A 14,992-nucleotide genomic window follows, 5' to 3' on the forward strand; every position below is an offset into this window, starting at 1 on the left:
AGGGTCCTGGAGTTGGGCTGTCCCAAACGTATCCGGGGACGCCTCCAGCTCCGGGATGGGCTCGACCGTCTCAGCCTCTCCTGCCAATACCTCTAGGGGCGACCTATCAGGTTCACATTCTGTCCCTATCATGGGGACCCCTACGGCAGGTGTCCCGGATTCAGGATTGTAGGGCTCAGGTCCCGGACTGACCAATATCTGAGGGGACTTAGGAGGTCCCTTCCATAAAGTCCAAAAATAGGGCAGATCCCTTCCTAGGATCACATCATAGGGAAGAGTATTAATAAGTCCCACCTCATGTTGCACCTGACCGCAAGGTGCTGTGATGGTGACTATCCCCGTGGGATAGTCTCGGCGGTCCCCATGTATGCAAACCACCCCCACGGTACGTCCTGTGGCCTTTACTTTAGCCCTTAGGGTTGATCGCACAAGGGTCACTAAGCTTCCGGAATCCAACAAGCCTGTAACCGGACATCCATTCACCTGTATTTGGCACAAGTGGGGCTCAGTCTCTGGGTAGACCAGGTCAGCGGTACACACCACCTGAGCATACATTGAACCCCGCCGGGTAACCCCACAATCCATGGGCTCCGTGGTGAGTGGACACTGGGCTTCCATATGTCCCACCCGCTGGCACCGCCAACATCTAATAGGGAAGGACACCCCCTTGACGAGTTGTCGTTTAGGGTACATAGTTTTCCGGACCTCAGGGACGGAGGGTGCGGCCTCAGACGGGACGGTAGCGGACTCCCGCACCGGTGTCAGCGGTGGGTCCTTGGCCCTAGGCTTGGAGGGGCCGGACCGACGGGCGGTACGCAAAGTCTCAGTGTCCCGTATCAAGTCCTGCGTAGCCACATGCCGCTCTACCAGGCCCACTAATTGGTCCATGGTACTTGGGTCGCCCTGTCCTACCCACCGTTGAATGGTGACGGGTAAGGTGCACACAAAACGATCAACAACTACCCTTTCCACCATTTGTGCCGGGCTCAGAGTGTCAGGCTGCAACCACTTTTTTACGAGATGCAACAAGTCATAGGCCTGTGAGCGTACGGGTTTGGCTTCCTCATAGAACCACTGATTTACCCGCTGAGCCCGTACATAGGTATTCACCCCCATCCGAGCAAGTATTTCGGCTTTCAGGGTCGCATATTCTAAGGCGTCCTCGGTACAGAGGTCCAGGTATGCCTTTTGGGGCTCCCCCGTCAGATAGGGCGACAATACCTCAGCCCACTGGGGGGTCGGCAGTTTTTCCCGCTCGGCCACCCGCTCAAACACCGCTAGGAACGCTTCCACATCATCCCCCGGGGTCATCTTTTGCAACGCTTGTCTCACCGCTTTCCGGACGCTGCCGTCGTCACCCGATCCCGGGGTTGTTGCTGCCGGTCCGGCACGGATCGACTTGGCCAGGAGAACCATCTGTTCTTGGTGTCTTTGTTCCTGCGATTTCAAGGATTGGAGTATGTGTGCATTGGTCTGCTGCTGCTGTGCATTAGCCTGAGCCAAATGCTTTAGTATGTCCTCCATGGCGTCGCCGGGTTTGGGCTGTAGTATAGCCGCTCGAATCCAGGACATGCGCTGCTGGGTCACCAGGGATGGATGCTACACCTCACCGGGCTGGCATGCCCGCCGATTCTCCACCATATGTGAGGTAGCGTCGTCGGCTGCGCTGCAGAAGACACGGGATCCAGGCACCAAGGTTCACAGCACACGGTTTATTATCCAAAGCAAAGTCCATAATAGTACATATGTGCCTTTCCGGCAGAGAACTCAGGGAGATGTGATCACTCCCTCACACCCGGCACACCTGCCCTCGTTCCTGTTTCCTTTTAACCCTTCCTTAAGCCTGTAGGGAAACAGGATTAACCCTGGAGTGGAGTTGTTTTCTATCATGGAGTGAGCACAACCGGGGTGAGACATACCGGCCGTCATAGATAACCCTGGTCACAGTCTCACAGTGGCTACAGATAAAAGGCATTGTAGTATTTAGAGAACCTGTCAGCACTATTTTGTAATGTAAAGACATTGCTGAAATGGCTCTGTAATACTGATTATATTGATATCTTTGCTGGAGAAAGCTGCTTTGTTGTCGTTCTTTAATCAACATTTGAAGTTCTAATTAGACTTCAGTGCACATGTGCCAGACTGTAAACTGGGTCTTCTCCCCCCTGTCTGTGATTCCCCAGCCTCTTCCCCAGATTTCAAACAGAGGAGGCAGGTCAATTATAGACAGGGAGAAGGCCCCGTATACAGTCCAGCCCCTGTGCAACGAAATCTTATTAGCAGAAAACTTTAAAAGCTGATTAACCCCTTCACGACATCCACCGTACATATATGGCGTAATTCAGAAGCAGGTGTATACAGTGAGGAGCAGGCTCACGGGGGGTAAGCCCACCCCATACTCGGCACGTAATGGCGGTGTATTACAGCCAGCACCTGCCTCTAACAATTGAGGGTGGAGCGGAGTTCTGTCCATGTTTGTTAACCTGTTAAATCCAGCTGTCAAACTCTGACATCGACATTTAACACACGCCGGCATAGAAAAGCGCCATTTTAGGGTCCCCGTGGCACTCTCGTGATGTGATCATGGTTGACGATAGGTTGCTATGCCAGAAGGGGTCCTGCTGAAGACCTCTGTGCTTGTCATGGCAGCATTCCTTTGAAACGCTGCCTGTAGCTGCGCTTCAAATGAGACTGTTTTTTGCTATACACAGCAATGCTACAGTATTGCTGTATATAGCACAGATGAACAGATGATCACAGGTTAACTATTAATATACCAAGATGGGGACATACATATCAGGCTGGGGACGTACATTCCAAGATAGGCCCATGATGAGGACATGCAGGATAGCCCTAGGATGGGCCCAGGATGAGGTCATACATAACAGGATGGGACCCAGGATAAATACATATATACCAGGATGGGGACAAGAATAAGGACATATATACCAGGATAAGGACATATATACCAGGATAGGGACATATGTATATACCAAGATGAGGGCACACATACCAGGCTGGAGACATATATACTAGGATAGGTCCATGATGAGGACATGCAGGATGGCCCTAGGATGGGGACATACATACATCTTATGCCATCTTATTTGGCTTACTTAGAGTAAAAATTTGCATGTTTTGCTAAAATGTCGCACAATTTGTGCAACAATGTCAGATGTACAGTATTGTGCAAAATGCTTAGGTAGGTGTGAAAAAAATGCTGCAGGAATGCTTTAAAATATAGAATTGTTATTTTATTCTGATCAATTAATACAATGCAATGTGAATGAACAAAAGAGAAATCTAAATCATATCAATATTTGATGTGACCGCCCTTTGCCTTCAATCTGAATCACACCTTCAATTCTTCTTGACACATTTGAAGGCAAGCAGGAATCGGAAACTTACAAATCAGAATTTATCAATTCAACAATACTGAATATAAAATAATAACCATGATATGTGATATGAGTATTGTAAGGACTAAACTTAGTGGTACAGACCCTCGGTATAAAGAAAATATAATACGACAAAAAGAGAAAATAAAACGAGATATGGATGAAATAATTAAAATGATTATAAATTTTATTGAACAATGGGTAAAAACAAAATGGCAAATGGATATACAACAAAACAGAATAAAGGGAAAAAGGGCACTTGTAGATACCAAAATAGAATTAAATATGTATAAGAAGCATCATGGCAATAAGTTAACCACATCTATATGGCATCCCGCTAAGTTGGAAATTCGAACATTTTAATTATCTTGACCATAACTTGGTTTCTTTTCTTTTGTTTTGGTTATCATATACACTTGGATACAGTTTTCGAATGAACTTGGCAGGGAGGTTGTTCCAAAAATCTTGGAGAACCTTGGGCATTACATCACTTCCAGGACTCCTTGTCCTTCTTTATGCTGAAGAGAGCATTGGCTGATTGATTTGGGTTGTTGTTCTGCTCAAGAATAAATTTGAAATCAGATGACTCTCTGATGTTATTACATGATGGATAAATATAGAGCCAGTGTGGGATTACATGAAAAGAAATGAGGATTTTTGCAAGCCTACATCCACAGAAGATCTGTGGTTAGTAGGAATGAGCGAACCCGAACTGTAAAGTTCAGGGTCCGTACTGGACACCTACAAAAACGGACTTTTCAGGGAAGTTGTGTTAGGCTAAGGACACACGGGCATTACTGCGAGTGCATTGCATGACACTCGGCTCCCGCTCTGCTGGAGTGTAAGCCAAGTGTCATTGTACTGTGATCTGATCCTGCGATCGGATCACAGAGAAGGAGGGATTAATTTCCCCATCTTCTCCATTATCAGCTGATGTGTATATCACTCTGCACTCCAGTGTCATGCAAATGCAGTGCAATGTTTCTCTTGCACCCATAGATTTGTATGGGTGTGAGTGAAAATGAATCGGATTCCACCCGCAGCATGCTGCGATTGTTTTCTCGGTCCGATTAAGGCTGAGAAAAAAATCGCTCATGGGAGTGGCCCCGTAGAGTAACATGAGTCTGGATGGAAAGCGATTTTTTTTTTTATCATGGTGCACTCGCTTTGTTTCACTCTCCGTGTGTCCTTTAGTCTTACTGTACGACTTCAGCCACCCGGATAATGATAGAATTTTTTTTAAAAAAGAAAGAATAAAAGGAATAAAGCAGGACAGTTATACTTACCGACCTTCCACGCGGCTGTAACACTGTTTCCGTGTCTGATCATTAGCTCTCATGCATATTCACTGCTTTCCCCGCTCTCATCCATGAAGAGCATAGGACCCCAAAGTCGAATCTGCCAATCTTGGTGTTCTCTAGCAAATGCCAATCACCCTGCACAGTGTTGGGCTGTAAGCACAACACCAAATTGTGAACGTCAAACCCTCATACTACCTCATGTTTCTGACAGTTTGAGCAGAAACATGGATATTAGTTGTTTGCTGGATGTCATTTTGCAGGGCTTTGGCATTGCTCCTCCTGTTCATTTTTGCACAAAGGAGGAGGTTGTGGTCCTGCTGCTGCGTTGTTGCCCTCCTTTGGCCCTCTCCACATCTCCTGGTGTACTCGCCTGTCTCCTGGTATCTGCTTTGTGCTCTAGACACTGTGCTGACAGACACAGCTAACCTTACCTCGCCTTGATGTGCCATCCTGGATGAGCTGCACTACCTGAGCAACATCTGTGGGCTGTAGACACCCCATTCTAGCTCTAGGGGTGAGAGAAATAACAAAATGCAAAAATAACCAAAACAGACAAAAAGGATGAAAAGACAGAAATGGAACCACTCCTTTATATGGGTTGTCTTGCTAATTGCCTATCATTTCTACCTGTTGTCTGTGCCATTTGCACAACAGAAGAAATTGATTCACAATCATTGTTGCTTCATAAGTGGACAAGTTGATTTCACAGAAGTGTGATTGACTTGGAGTTACATTGTCTTGTTAAGTGTTCCCTTTATTTTTTTGAGCAGTGTATTTTTTGGTGTTAAGGGTTATTGCTTATGGATGGTGATATAGACTTATGGATACAGTCATAGAGAACATATCACAGTGCATGGAGGCAATAAGGCTCCTTAGTATGAAGCCATATGGCATCCATATCGGGTATGTAAATATGGTGATATTTTAAGATGAAAATACCTCTAGAACATGTCATCTGTACAAATAGAAAATTGTGTCTATTTCTATGGATTTAGTTTAGTCTTGACAATTTGCATCACAAAGGTTGAAATCTGCTATAAAAATCTGTTGTAGAAATTTTACAGTCTAAAGTGCCAGTTAGCTGTAAAGTCCGGAGTGCCACTCAAGTAATGTTGCAAATTTTCTCTTTAAGAAACTCATTCGCAATAATCGGTCAGTGTTTCTTTTTCACTTTGTCGAAGATGAGAATGCCTGGGCCGGCTTAGGCTGCCCCATGGTTAGCAGGAAATCTGTAAGAACTGTAGGCATATATGAGAGTGGGAGCAGAATGAATTTAGTATCCCATCCGGCAGAGTAACGTGTCCAGGGGTGGACTGCTGTCAATGCATGCTCCATACAGTCTGTAGCTTGCGACAACTTCGGGGAGCAGAATGACGCCATGGCGTCCACAAAGCCATAACCTACAATAGAAATACAAACATGCAAAGTTTATCGTTGTGTTGAGACATAGAGAATAATATGCATTTTTCATGAAGGATGAGATTATAGATCAGTGCACACAAAAGAAAAGTGAGGATTATTCATTATTTTGAAATATATTCTATTACTAAGAAGTGCAGGAATACAGAACATACAATCAAACTAACCGGCTCTACTTCAATTCAACATGAACTAAAGGCCCCGTCACACACAGAGATAAATCTTTGGCAGATCTGTGGTTGCAGTGAAATCATGGACATATTGTTCCATTTGTACACAGCCACAAACCTGGCACTGATTGTCCACAATTTCACTGCAACCACAGATCTGCCGCAGATTTATCACTGTGTGTGACAGGGCCTTTAGAAGTTAGGTTGATATTGCTGCCATTTCTCTCTGTCTCTCAGTATTAACCCCTTCAGCCCCAGGGCATTTTCCGTTTTTGCGCTTTTGTTTTTTGCTTCCATTCTTCCGAGAGCCGTAACTTTTTTTATTTTTCCGTCAATCTTGCCATATGAGGGCTTGTTTTTTTGCGGGACGAGTTGTACTTTTAAATGAAACCATAAGTTTTACCATATAGTGTACTGGAAAACAGCAAAAAATTCCAAGTGTGGAAAAACTGCAAAAAAAGTGTGATCGCACAATAGTTTTTGGGATGTAATATTCACCGTGTTCACTATATGGTAAACCTGTTGTGTCATTGTGATGTCTGAGGTCGGTGCGAGTTTGTAGACACCAAAAATGTATAGGTTTACTTGTATCTAAGGGGTTAAAAAAAATTCACAAGCTTGTCCAATAAAAGTGGCGCACGTTTTGCGCAATTTTCCGAAACCTGTAGCGTTCTCATTTTTTGGGATCTATGGTTCAGTGATAGCTTATTTTTTGCGTCTCGAGCTGACGTTTTTAATGATGCCATTTTTACACAGATGCTACATTTTGATCGCCTGTTATTGCATTTTGCGTAAAACTTGTGGCAACCAAAAAACGTAATTTTGGCGTTTGGAATTTTTTTGCCGCTACGCCATTTACCAATCAGAATAATTAATTTTATATTTTGATAGATCGGGCATTTCTGAACACGGTGATACCAAATATGTGTATATTTTTTATTGTTTTAACCCTTTAATTTTCAATGGGGTGAAAGGGGGATGATTTGAACTTTTAGTTTTTTTTGTTTTCTTTATTTTTTAAACTTTTTTTTTTTTACTTTTTTTTTTTATTTTACTAGTCCCCCTAGGGGGCTATATGGATCAACAATGCGATCGCTCTGCCCTATCTGCTGATCACAGCTATACAGCTGTAAACAGCAGATATGATCACTTCCTGATTCACTCTGCTCCAGGCCGAGTGAAACCGAAAGTGACTCATGATAGCTACAGGCGTCATCACATGACCCTGTGCTACCATGGCAACCACCGAAAGTCATGTGATCACGCACATGACTTCCGGTGGGGGCGGCGGTAAGTGAAAATAATGGCTGCACGCATATACATCTCGCTGCCAGACTTTGGCAGCGAGATTTAAGGGGTTAAATATTGCGGGTGGAATGCGATTCCACTTGTAACATGCAGGCACACATGTCAGCTGTTGAAAACAGCTGATATGTGTGCGGATCGCTGCGACCTGCCCATGGCAGGGGGCGGGGATTAACCTCACACGATCCATGACGGAAAGATCCGTCATTGGTCGTGAAAGGGAGGGATTGTTAAGTGAAAACAATATAACAAGATCACAGAGCTGGGTTTGTCACGAGTCTGAGGCACAACTGGCACAGTGAGAAGGTAGGGGTGTGCAGTGATATAGTAGAGCTTAATTTATTACCATGTGCAAAGTTAATCTGACCAGTAGTATGGTAGTGATACCCAGCAATGTACAGGGCTGGCTCCAGGTTTTTGTGGGCCCCGGGCAGAAAAGTCCCAGTGGGCCCCATCCACACGCAGACACACATACGTACACGTACATATACATATTTAAAGACAAACTCACAAAAATACATATAAACAGACAAATCTATAGTCATATACACTGACATACATAGATACACATCATACATGCATACAGACACACACAGCTATGCTGCATACAGACAGACCGACACACATAGCTCTGCTGCATACATACAGACACACACACCTCTGCTGCATGCATACATACAGACACACTGCTCTGCTGCATACAGACAGACACACACTGCTCTGCTGCATACAGACAGACACACATAGCTCTGCTGCATACATACAGACAGACACACATAGCTCTGCTGCATACATACAGACACACTGTTCTGCAACCATACATACAGACACACACTGCTCTGCTGCATACATACAGACACACACTGCTCTGCTGCATACATACAGACAGACACACACGCGGCTCTGGGGGGCCCACACACGCGACTCTATGGGGGCCCACACACGTGGCTCTGGGGGGCTCACACATGCGGCTCTGGGGGGCCCACACACGCGGCTCTGGGGGGCCCACACACGTGGCTCTGGGGGCCCATACACGCGGCTCTGGGGGGGGGCCACACACGCGGCTCTGGGGGAGCCACACACGCGGCTTTGGGTGGCCCACACATGCGTATCTGGGGGGCCACACACGCTGCTCTGCGGGGCCCACACACGTGGCTCTGCGGGGTCCACACCTGCGGCTCTGGGGGCCAGCACATACGGCTCCGGGGAGGGGGGTGGCAGGGCATACATCTCGGGGGGAGAAGCCCATACAGCTCACTGTGGCCCATAAATCGGGGGGGCGAGGAGGGCACATACCGCTCAGATCACGGTGGAGGGGGGGTCCACACAGCGCCGGAGAGAAGCACTGTGCTGGGGGTCGCTGGCTGGCAGTGTGCCTCCTTCATCTGTGGGACTGAGCAGGACGCCGTGCGGTAGCTCCGCCCACAGATGAAGTTCAAACCAGGAGGTCTGCGCGCCTTAAAGGGACAGCACCGCAGATTCCTGCCGAGGACTGCGGTCCCCGGAACTCGGCCCGGGGGCAGCATAACTGACTAAGGCGAGTGGGCCCTGGCCAAGGGGCAGCAGAACTGACGAGGCCGAGTGGGCCCCCCGGCTCTCCGGGGCCCCCGGCATTTGCCCGGGTGTGCCGGGTGCTGACGCTGGCCCTGGTAATACAGCTAGGTTTGTCATAGAGAACTAGGCAGAGCTGACCAGTAGTATGGTAGAGATACCCAGCAATGTGGCACAGCAAGATTTGTTATAGAGTACGAGGCAGAGCTGACCAGTAGTAGAGCAGATTTGCTCAGAGATATAGCAGAGCTGGTTTGTCATTGTGCTGTAGGGTTGAAGAAATCCACTGTAGCGGAATGAACATCAACTTCATGAGTACTTAGTCGGGGGGGGGGGGGGAACAGCATGAGCCAGGCTTTATAGCCCTAGAGAGTAATGTCACTGAAGTATGTCAGGTTGCCATGCAGAGGGACTCGGAGGCCGCAGACAAAGCATGCAGCACCCAGTGCTGGATCTGAGAGAGAGGAATAACATTGGCAACACAAAATGGGCCTATACCATATTTGAAAATAGTTTTGATGCTATGGCTGATCGGTGTATGATACTCTGGACTTAAAATTCGATAATGAGAATAAAAATACATACTACCGTGTTTCCCCGAAAGTAAGGCCCTGTCTTACATTAATTTTACCCCCAAAAGTCCCACCCTGCCTTACTTTCGGGGGAGGCCTTACATTGGAAAAAAAAAACAATTTTCAACAACATCCCCTGCAGCCTCCCCATTGTTTCACAGTCCGGCATCCACCCCATCCTCCCCCCTGCAGCCTCCCCATTGTTTCACAGTCCGGCATCCACCACATCCTCCCCCCTGCAGCCTCCCCATTGTTTGAGAATCCGGCATCCACCCCATCCTCCCCCCTGCAGCCTCCCCATACAGTGGTTCTGCCCCCCACTCTGCCACCACACACACTGACACATACGGTACCGGTACAGCCCCACACGGCACCCACACACATATCGTACCGGTACCGTACACACACACACACTGACAAATACAGCCCCATACGGCACCCATACACATACCGTACACATACCGTACACACACACACACACAGAGAGAGAGTTTCGGAACTTACTGTTACTTTCCTTCTGTTTCGATCTCCTCTGCGGTGCCGGGCTGACGATTCGGATGCCGGGGACGCTGGACCAATCGGAGCGAGCCTGCAGGCGGTGACGTCGCGGCTGATTCAGCCAATCAGCTGCGAGCCGGCTGACTGGCCAATCACAGCTCGAGCTGATGGCCAGCAGGGAGCCTGTGACGAACAGGCTGATCGGCCAATCAGCATCGAGCAGGAAGGATGGAGCGAGGGAACAGCGGCAGCGGTAAGTAACACCGCGACCACCACCCATAGGTGGCCTTACATTCCCCGGTTCCCCCCGCTACCCTGCCTTACAATCGGGGGGTGTCCTACATTGGCGGACCCCCCTGAAACCCCCACCCTGCCTTACTTTAGGGGGGGTCCTACTTTCGGGGAAACACGGTATTAGGTTCAAAAAGTGTTTGCACAATGCAGGGATTTTTTTTTAGTGGTTTTGAGATAAAAATATTCAGAATTTTTCACAGAATATGAGCATATGTACCATCCAGCTATGGTAGACAGTTGCAGTCTAACATTTTAGTCAATAATTTCAGAGTTTTTCATACAAAGGATAAACTGAGAAAGAACTACGTGGCAGAAAGAAAAGTGGCTCCGCACTAAAGTTATACCGACTTAAAAAGGGATCGGATTACCAGGGATTCAGAGCTGCCTTCCAACAGCAATCATATGTGGTCCTCAGTTTTTTTAAGTCACTGCATGTAATCCTTCAGATAGAGAAAAAAAAATCAAGTGGCACTCACTGATGAGCTAAAAATTATTCTTTGTTCTTCAATACATAAAACCGAGCAAGGTAAAGGAGGGGAGAGATTCGGGGGACATCCAGGACATTCCTTACATCTCTCGCCCCTTTGCCTTGCACGCAGGGCTGTATTTTGCCTTCGTGCTGCCCTAGGCACTTTAAGTGGTGGCGCCCCTTAGTGACAACGTAAAACTGAGTTTTCGCACACGACATCTGTTTAAGGCAGATCTACTCTGTAAAACACTTGAAAAAGTACCAATGAGAAACGAAGGGCACTAACCCCCCCCCCCCAATGGGGATCACCACAGGCACATCAAAACATAGCATGAGTATAAAATATTCCCACCAAACCGTCCCCACTTATATACTGTGACTGTCACACTGCCCCTAATAAACTACACACTGCCCTCCCTTATAAATTATATCCACCACACCTTCCTCGATTATGAAATATGATCTGCACATTGTCCTCACATCATGCTGCCCCCTCCTCACAATGTCCCATGCATGCTGCCCCCTCCTCACAGTGTCCCATGCATGCTGCCCCCTCCTCACAGTGTCCCATGCATGCTGCCCCCTCCTCACAGTGTCCCATGCATGCTGCCCCCTCCTCACAATGTCCCATGCATGCTGCCCCCTCCTCACAGTGTCCCATGCATGCTGCCCCCTCCTCACAGTGTCCCATGCATGCTGCCCCCTCCTCACAGTGTCCCATGCATGCTGCCCCATCCTCACAGTGTCCCATGCATGCTGCTCCCTCCTCACTATGTCCCATGCATGCTGCCCCCTCCTCACAGTGTCCCATGCATGCTGCCCCCTCCTCACAGTGTCCCATGCATGCTGCCCCCTCCTCACAGTGTCCCATGCATGCTGCCCCCTCCTCACAATGTCCCATGCATGCTGCCCCCTCCTCACAGTGTCCCATGCATGCTGCCCCCTCCTCACAGTGTCCCATGCATGCTGCCCCCTCCTCACAGTGTCCCATGCATGCTGCCCCATCCTCACAATGTCCCATGCATGCTGCCCCCTCCTCACAATGTCCCATGCATGCTGCCCCCTCCTCACAATGTCCCATGCATTCTGCCCCCTCCTGACAGTGTCCCATGCATGCTGCCCCCTCCTCACAATGTCCCATGCATGCTGCCCCCTCCTGACAGTGTCCCATGCATGCTGCCCCCTCCTGACAGTGTCCCATGCATGCTGCCCCCTCCTCACAATGTCCCATGCATGCTGCCTCCTCCTCACAATGTCCCATGCATGCTGCCCCCTCCTCACAATGTCCCATGCATGCTGCCCCCTCCTCACAGTGTCCCGTGCATGCTGCCCCCTCCTCACAATGTCTCACACATGCTGCCCCCTCCTCACAGTGTCCCGTGCATGCTGCCTTCCTCTTTTCCATAATGACACCTCCATGCTGCCCCACTCATCATACTAAGACCACCACACTAGCGCTTATGCTGAGAAACACACACACACACTACCCCACTCTTGATATTGACTCCCCTACATTGTTCCACTCCATACTGAGGCCACACATGCTGCCCCTTCTCCATAATGAGCTCCCAATGCTGCCCCCCTCTTATTCTGAGTCCTTACACTCCCCCCCCATCGATATTGTCATTGCTCTATCCCTCAACCCTTGTCCTCTGTCTCTAGCATTGGCCCCTCTCTTCCATTCCCCCAGCAGCAGCCTCTCTCCCCCCAGCCTCCCCCAGCATCAGCCTCTCTCCCCCCAGCCTCCCTCAGCATCAGCCTCCCTGCTCCCAGCTTACCCCAGCATCAGCCTTTCTCCTCCCATCCTCCCCCAGCATGAGCCTCCTCCAGCATCAGCCTCTCTCCTCCCAGCCTCCCCCAGCATGAGCCTCCTCCAGCATCAGCCTCTCTCCTCCCAGCCTCCCCCAGCATCAGCCTCCCTGCTCCCAGCTTCCCCCCAGCATCAGCCCCCCTCCTCCCAGCCTCCCCCAGCATCAGCCTCCCTCCTCCCAGCCTCCCCCAGCATCAGCCTCCCTCCTCCCAGCCTCCCCCAGCATCAGCCTCCCTCCTCCCAGCCCCCCTCCTCCAAGCCTCCCCCAGCATCAGCCTCCCAGAGCATCAGCCTCCCTCCTCCCCCTCCCAGCCTCCCACAGCATCAGCCTCTCCTCCCAGCCTCCCCCAGCATCAGCCTCCCTGCTCCCAGCTTCCCCCAGTATCAGCCTCCCTCCTCCCAGCCTCCCCCAGCATCAGCCTCCCTCCTCCCAGCCTCCCCCAGCATCAGCCTCTCTCCTCCCAGCCTCCCCCAGCATCAGCCTCCCCCAGCCTCAGCCTCCCTCCTCCCAGCCTCCCCCAGCCTCAGCCTCCCTCCTCCCAGCCTCCCCCAGCCTCAGCCTCCCTCCTCCCAGCCTCCCCCAGCATCAGCCTCCCTCCTCCCAACCTCCCTCAGCATCAGCCTCCCTCCTCCCAACCTCCCCCAGCATCAGCCTCCCTCCTCCCAGCCTCCCCCAGCATCAGCCTCCCTCCTCCTAGCCTCCCCCAGCATTAGCCTCCCTCCTCCCAGCCTCCCCCAGCATCAGCCTCCCTCCTCCCTCAGCCTCCCTCCTCCAAGTCTCCCTCAGCATCAGCTTCCCTCCTCCAACCCTCCCCCTCCCCCTCCCAGCCTCCCTCAGCATCAGCCTCCCTCAGCATCAGCCTCCCCCAGAATCAGCCTCTCTCCTCCCAGCCTCCCCCAGCATCTGCCTCTCTCCTCCCAGCCTCAGCCTCTCTCTCTCCCCCCCATCCTCAGCCTATCTCTCCCCCCAGCCTCCCCCCCAGCCTCCCTCTCCCCCCAGCCTCCCCCAGCATCAGCCTCTCTCCTCTCAGCCTCCCCCCCAGCTTCAGCCTCTCTCTCCCCCCAGCCTCAGCCTCTCTCCCCCCAGCCTTAGCCTCTCTCTCCCCCAGCCTCCCCCCCCAGCCTCAGCCTCTCTCCCCCCAGCCTCAGCCTCTCTCCCCCCAGCCTCAGTGTCTCTTTCCCCCCAGCCTCCCTCTCCCCCAGCCTCAGCCTCTCTCCCCCCAGCCTCAGCCTCTCTTCCCAGCCTCCCCCCAGCCTCAGCCTCTCTCTCTTCCCAGCCTCCCCCCAGCCTAAGCCTCTCTCTCTTCCCAGCCTCTCTCTCTCTTCCCAGCCTCCCCCCAGCCTCAGCCTCTTTCTCTTCCCAGCCTCTCTCTCTTCCCAGCCTCAGCCTCTCTCCCCCCAGCCTCCCCTTGCATGATTATAGTGGACAAAAAGAGGCATCGCAACGATCATCAACTAACCTGTAAGGAGCCCATACATTCTAGGCTCTGCCTCTGCCTTACCTGCTCCGGTGCCCGCCGCCCTGCTCTGGCTGGCTCCTCTTCTGGCTGGCTCCAGCTTCAGACACGTCCTCCTCCGCGGCGTGTGTCGTCTGCAGCATTGGACGCTGCAGCACGGGGCAGTCAGCTGATTGTCGCGCCCGCGCGCCTCTGACCCCGGAAGTGCAGGCGATGGAACTTCCGGGGTTAATCAGCTCACTATGCCTGGCGCCCTCCGTGTATTTAAATAGACAGAAGTGCGCCTCTCCTCCCTCTCAACCCCCCCACGAACACAGCCAAGTGTAACGGAGGGAGGGACGGGGGGGCGGGGATGTAAAAAAAAAAAAAAAATTATATATATTTTTTTTTTGCTGCCAGAAAGTGCCGCCCCCCGCAACGTGCCGCCCTAGGCACGGGACCACGGGTGCCTAGTGGCAAATACGGCCCTGCTTGCACGGTTTTATATATTGAAGATTAAAGAAGACGTTTTATTACTGGTGAGTGCCACATGATTTTTTCTTCTTTATCTGGAAGATAAACTGAGAATGAGCAATGGAATACACAAGTCTATAAATTATTCCTAATACAAGTGTACAATAAACCAATAAGGCTCCTTTCACATTGAGTTTTACCTTCCGCTCACAGGTCCCGTCGGAGCATCCGTCCGAACCGCCCCTCCCCCACTCTGCAAAGCGTGTTCCGGATGCATGCGCCCGACTGGGCCATT

General features: G+C 50.6%; 1 protein-coding gene across 1 annotated transcript in view; it reads right to left on the minus strand.

The window, feature by feature from the left end:
- Positions 1–3,261: 3,261 nt before the first annotated feature.
- Positions 3,262–14,992, minus strand: part of LOC142292006 (retinol dehydrogenase 7-like) — a 47,182-nt gene continuing 35,451 nt past the window's right edge. Inside the window, exon 5 of the mRNA XM_075337040.1 lies at positions 3,262–6,099. Within this exon, the coding sequence (XP_075193155.1) occupies positions 5,867–6,099 (233 nt within the window). The 3' untranslated portion in view covers positions 3,262–5,866. The remainder of the gene's footprint in view (positions 6,100–14,992) is intronic.

Source organism: Anomaloglossus baeobatrachus, chromosome 2 (assembly GCF_048569485.1).
Source record: "Anomaloglossus baeobatrachus isolate aAnoBae1 chromosome 2, aAnoBae1.hap1, whole genome shotgun sequence".
NCBI classification, from domain to species: domain Eukaryota; kingdom Metazoa; phylum Chordata; class Amphibia; order Anura; family Aromobatidae; genus Anomaloglossus; species Anomaloglossus baeobatrachus.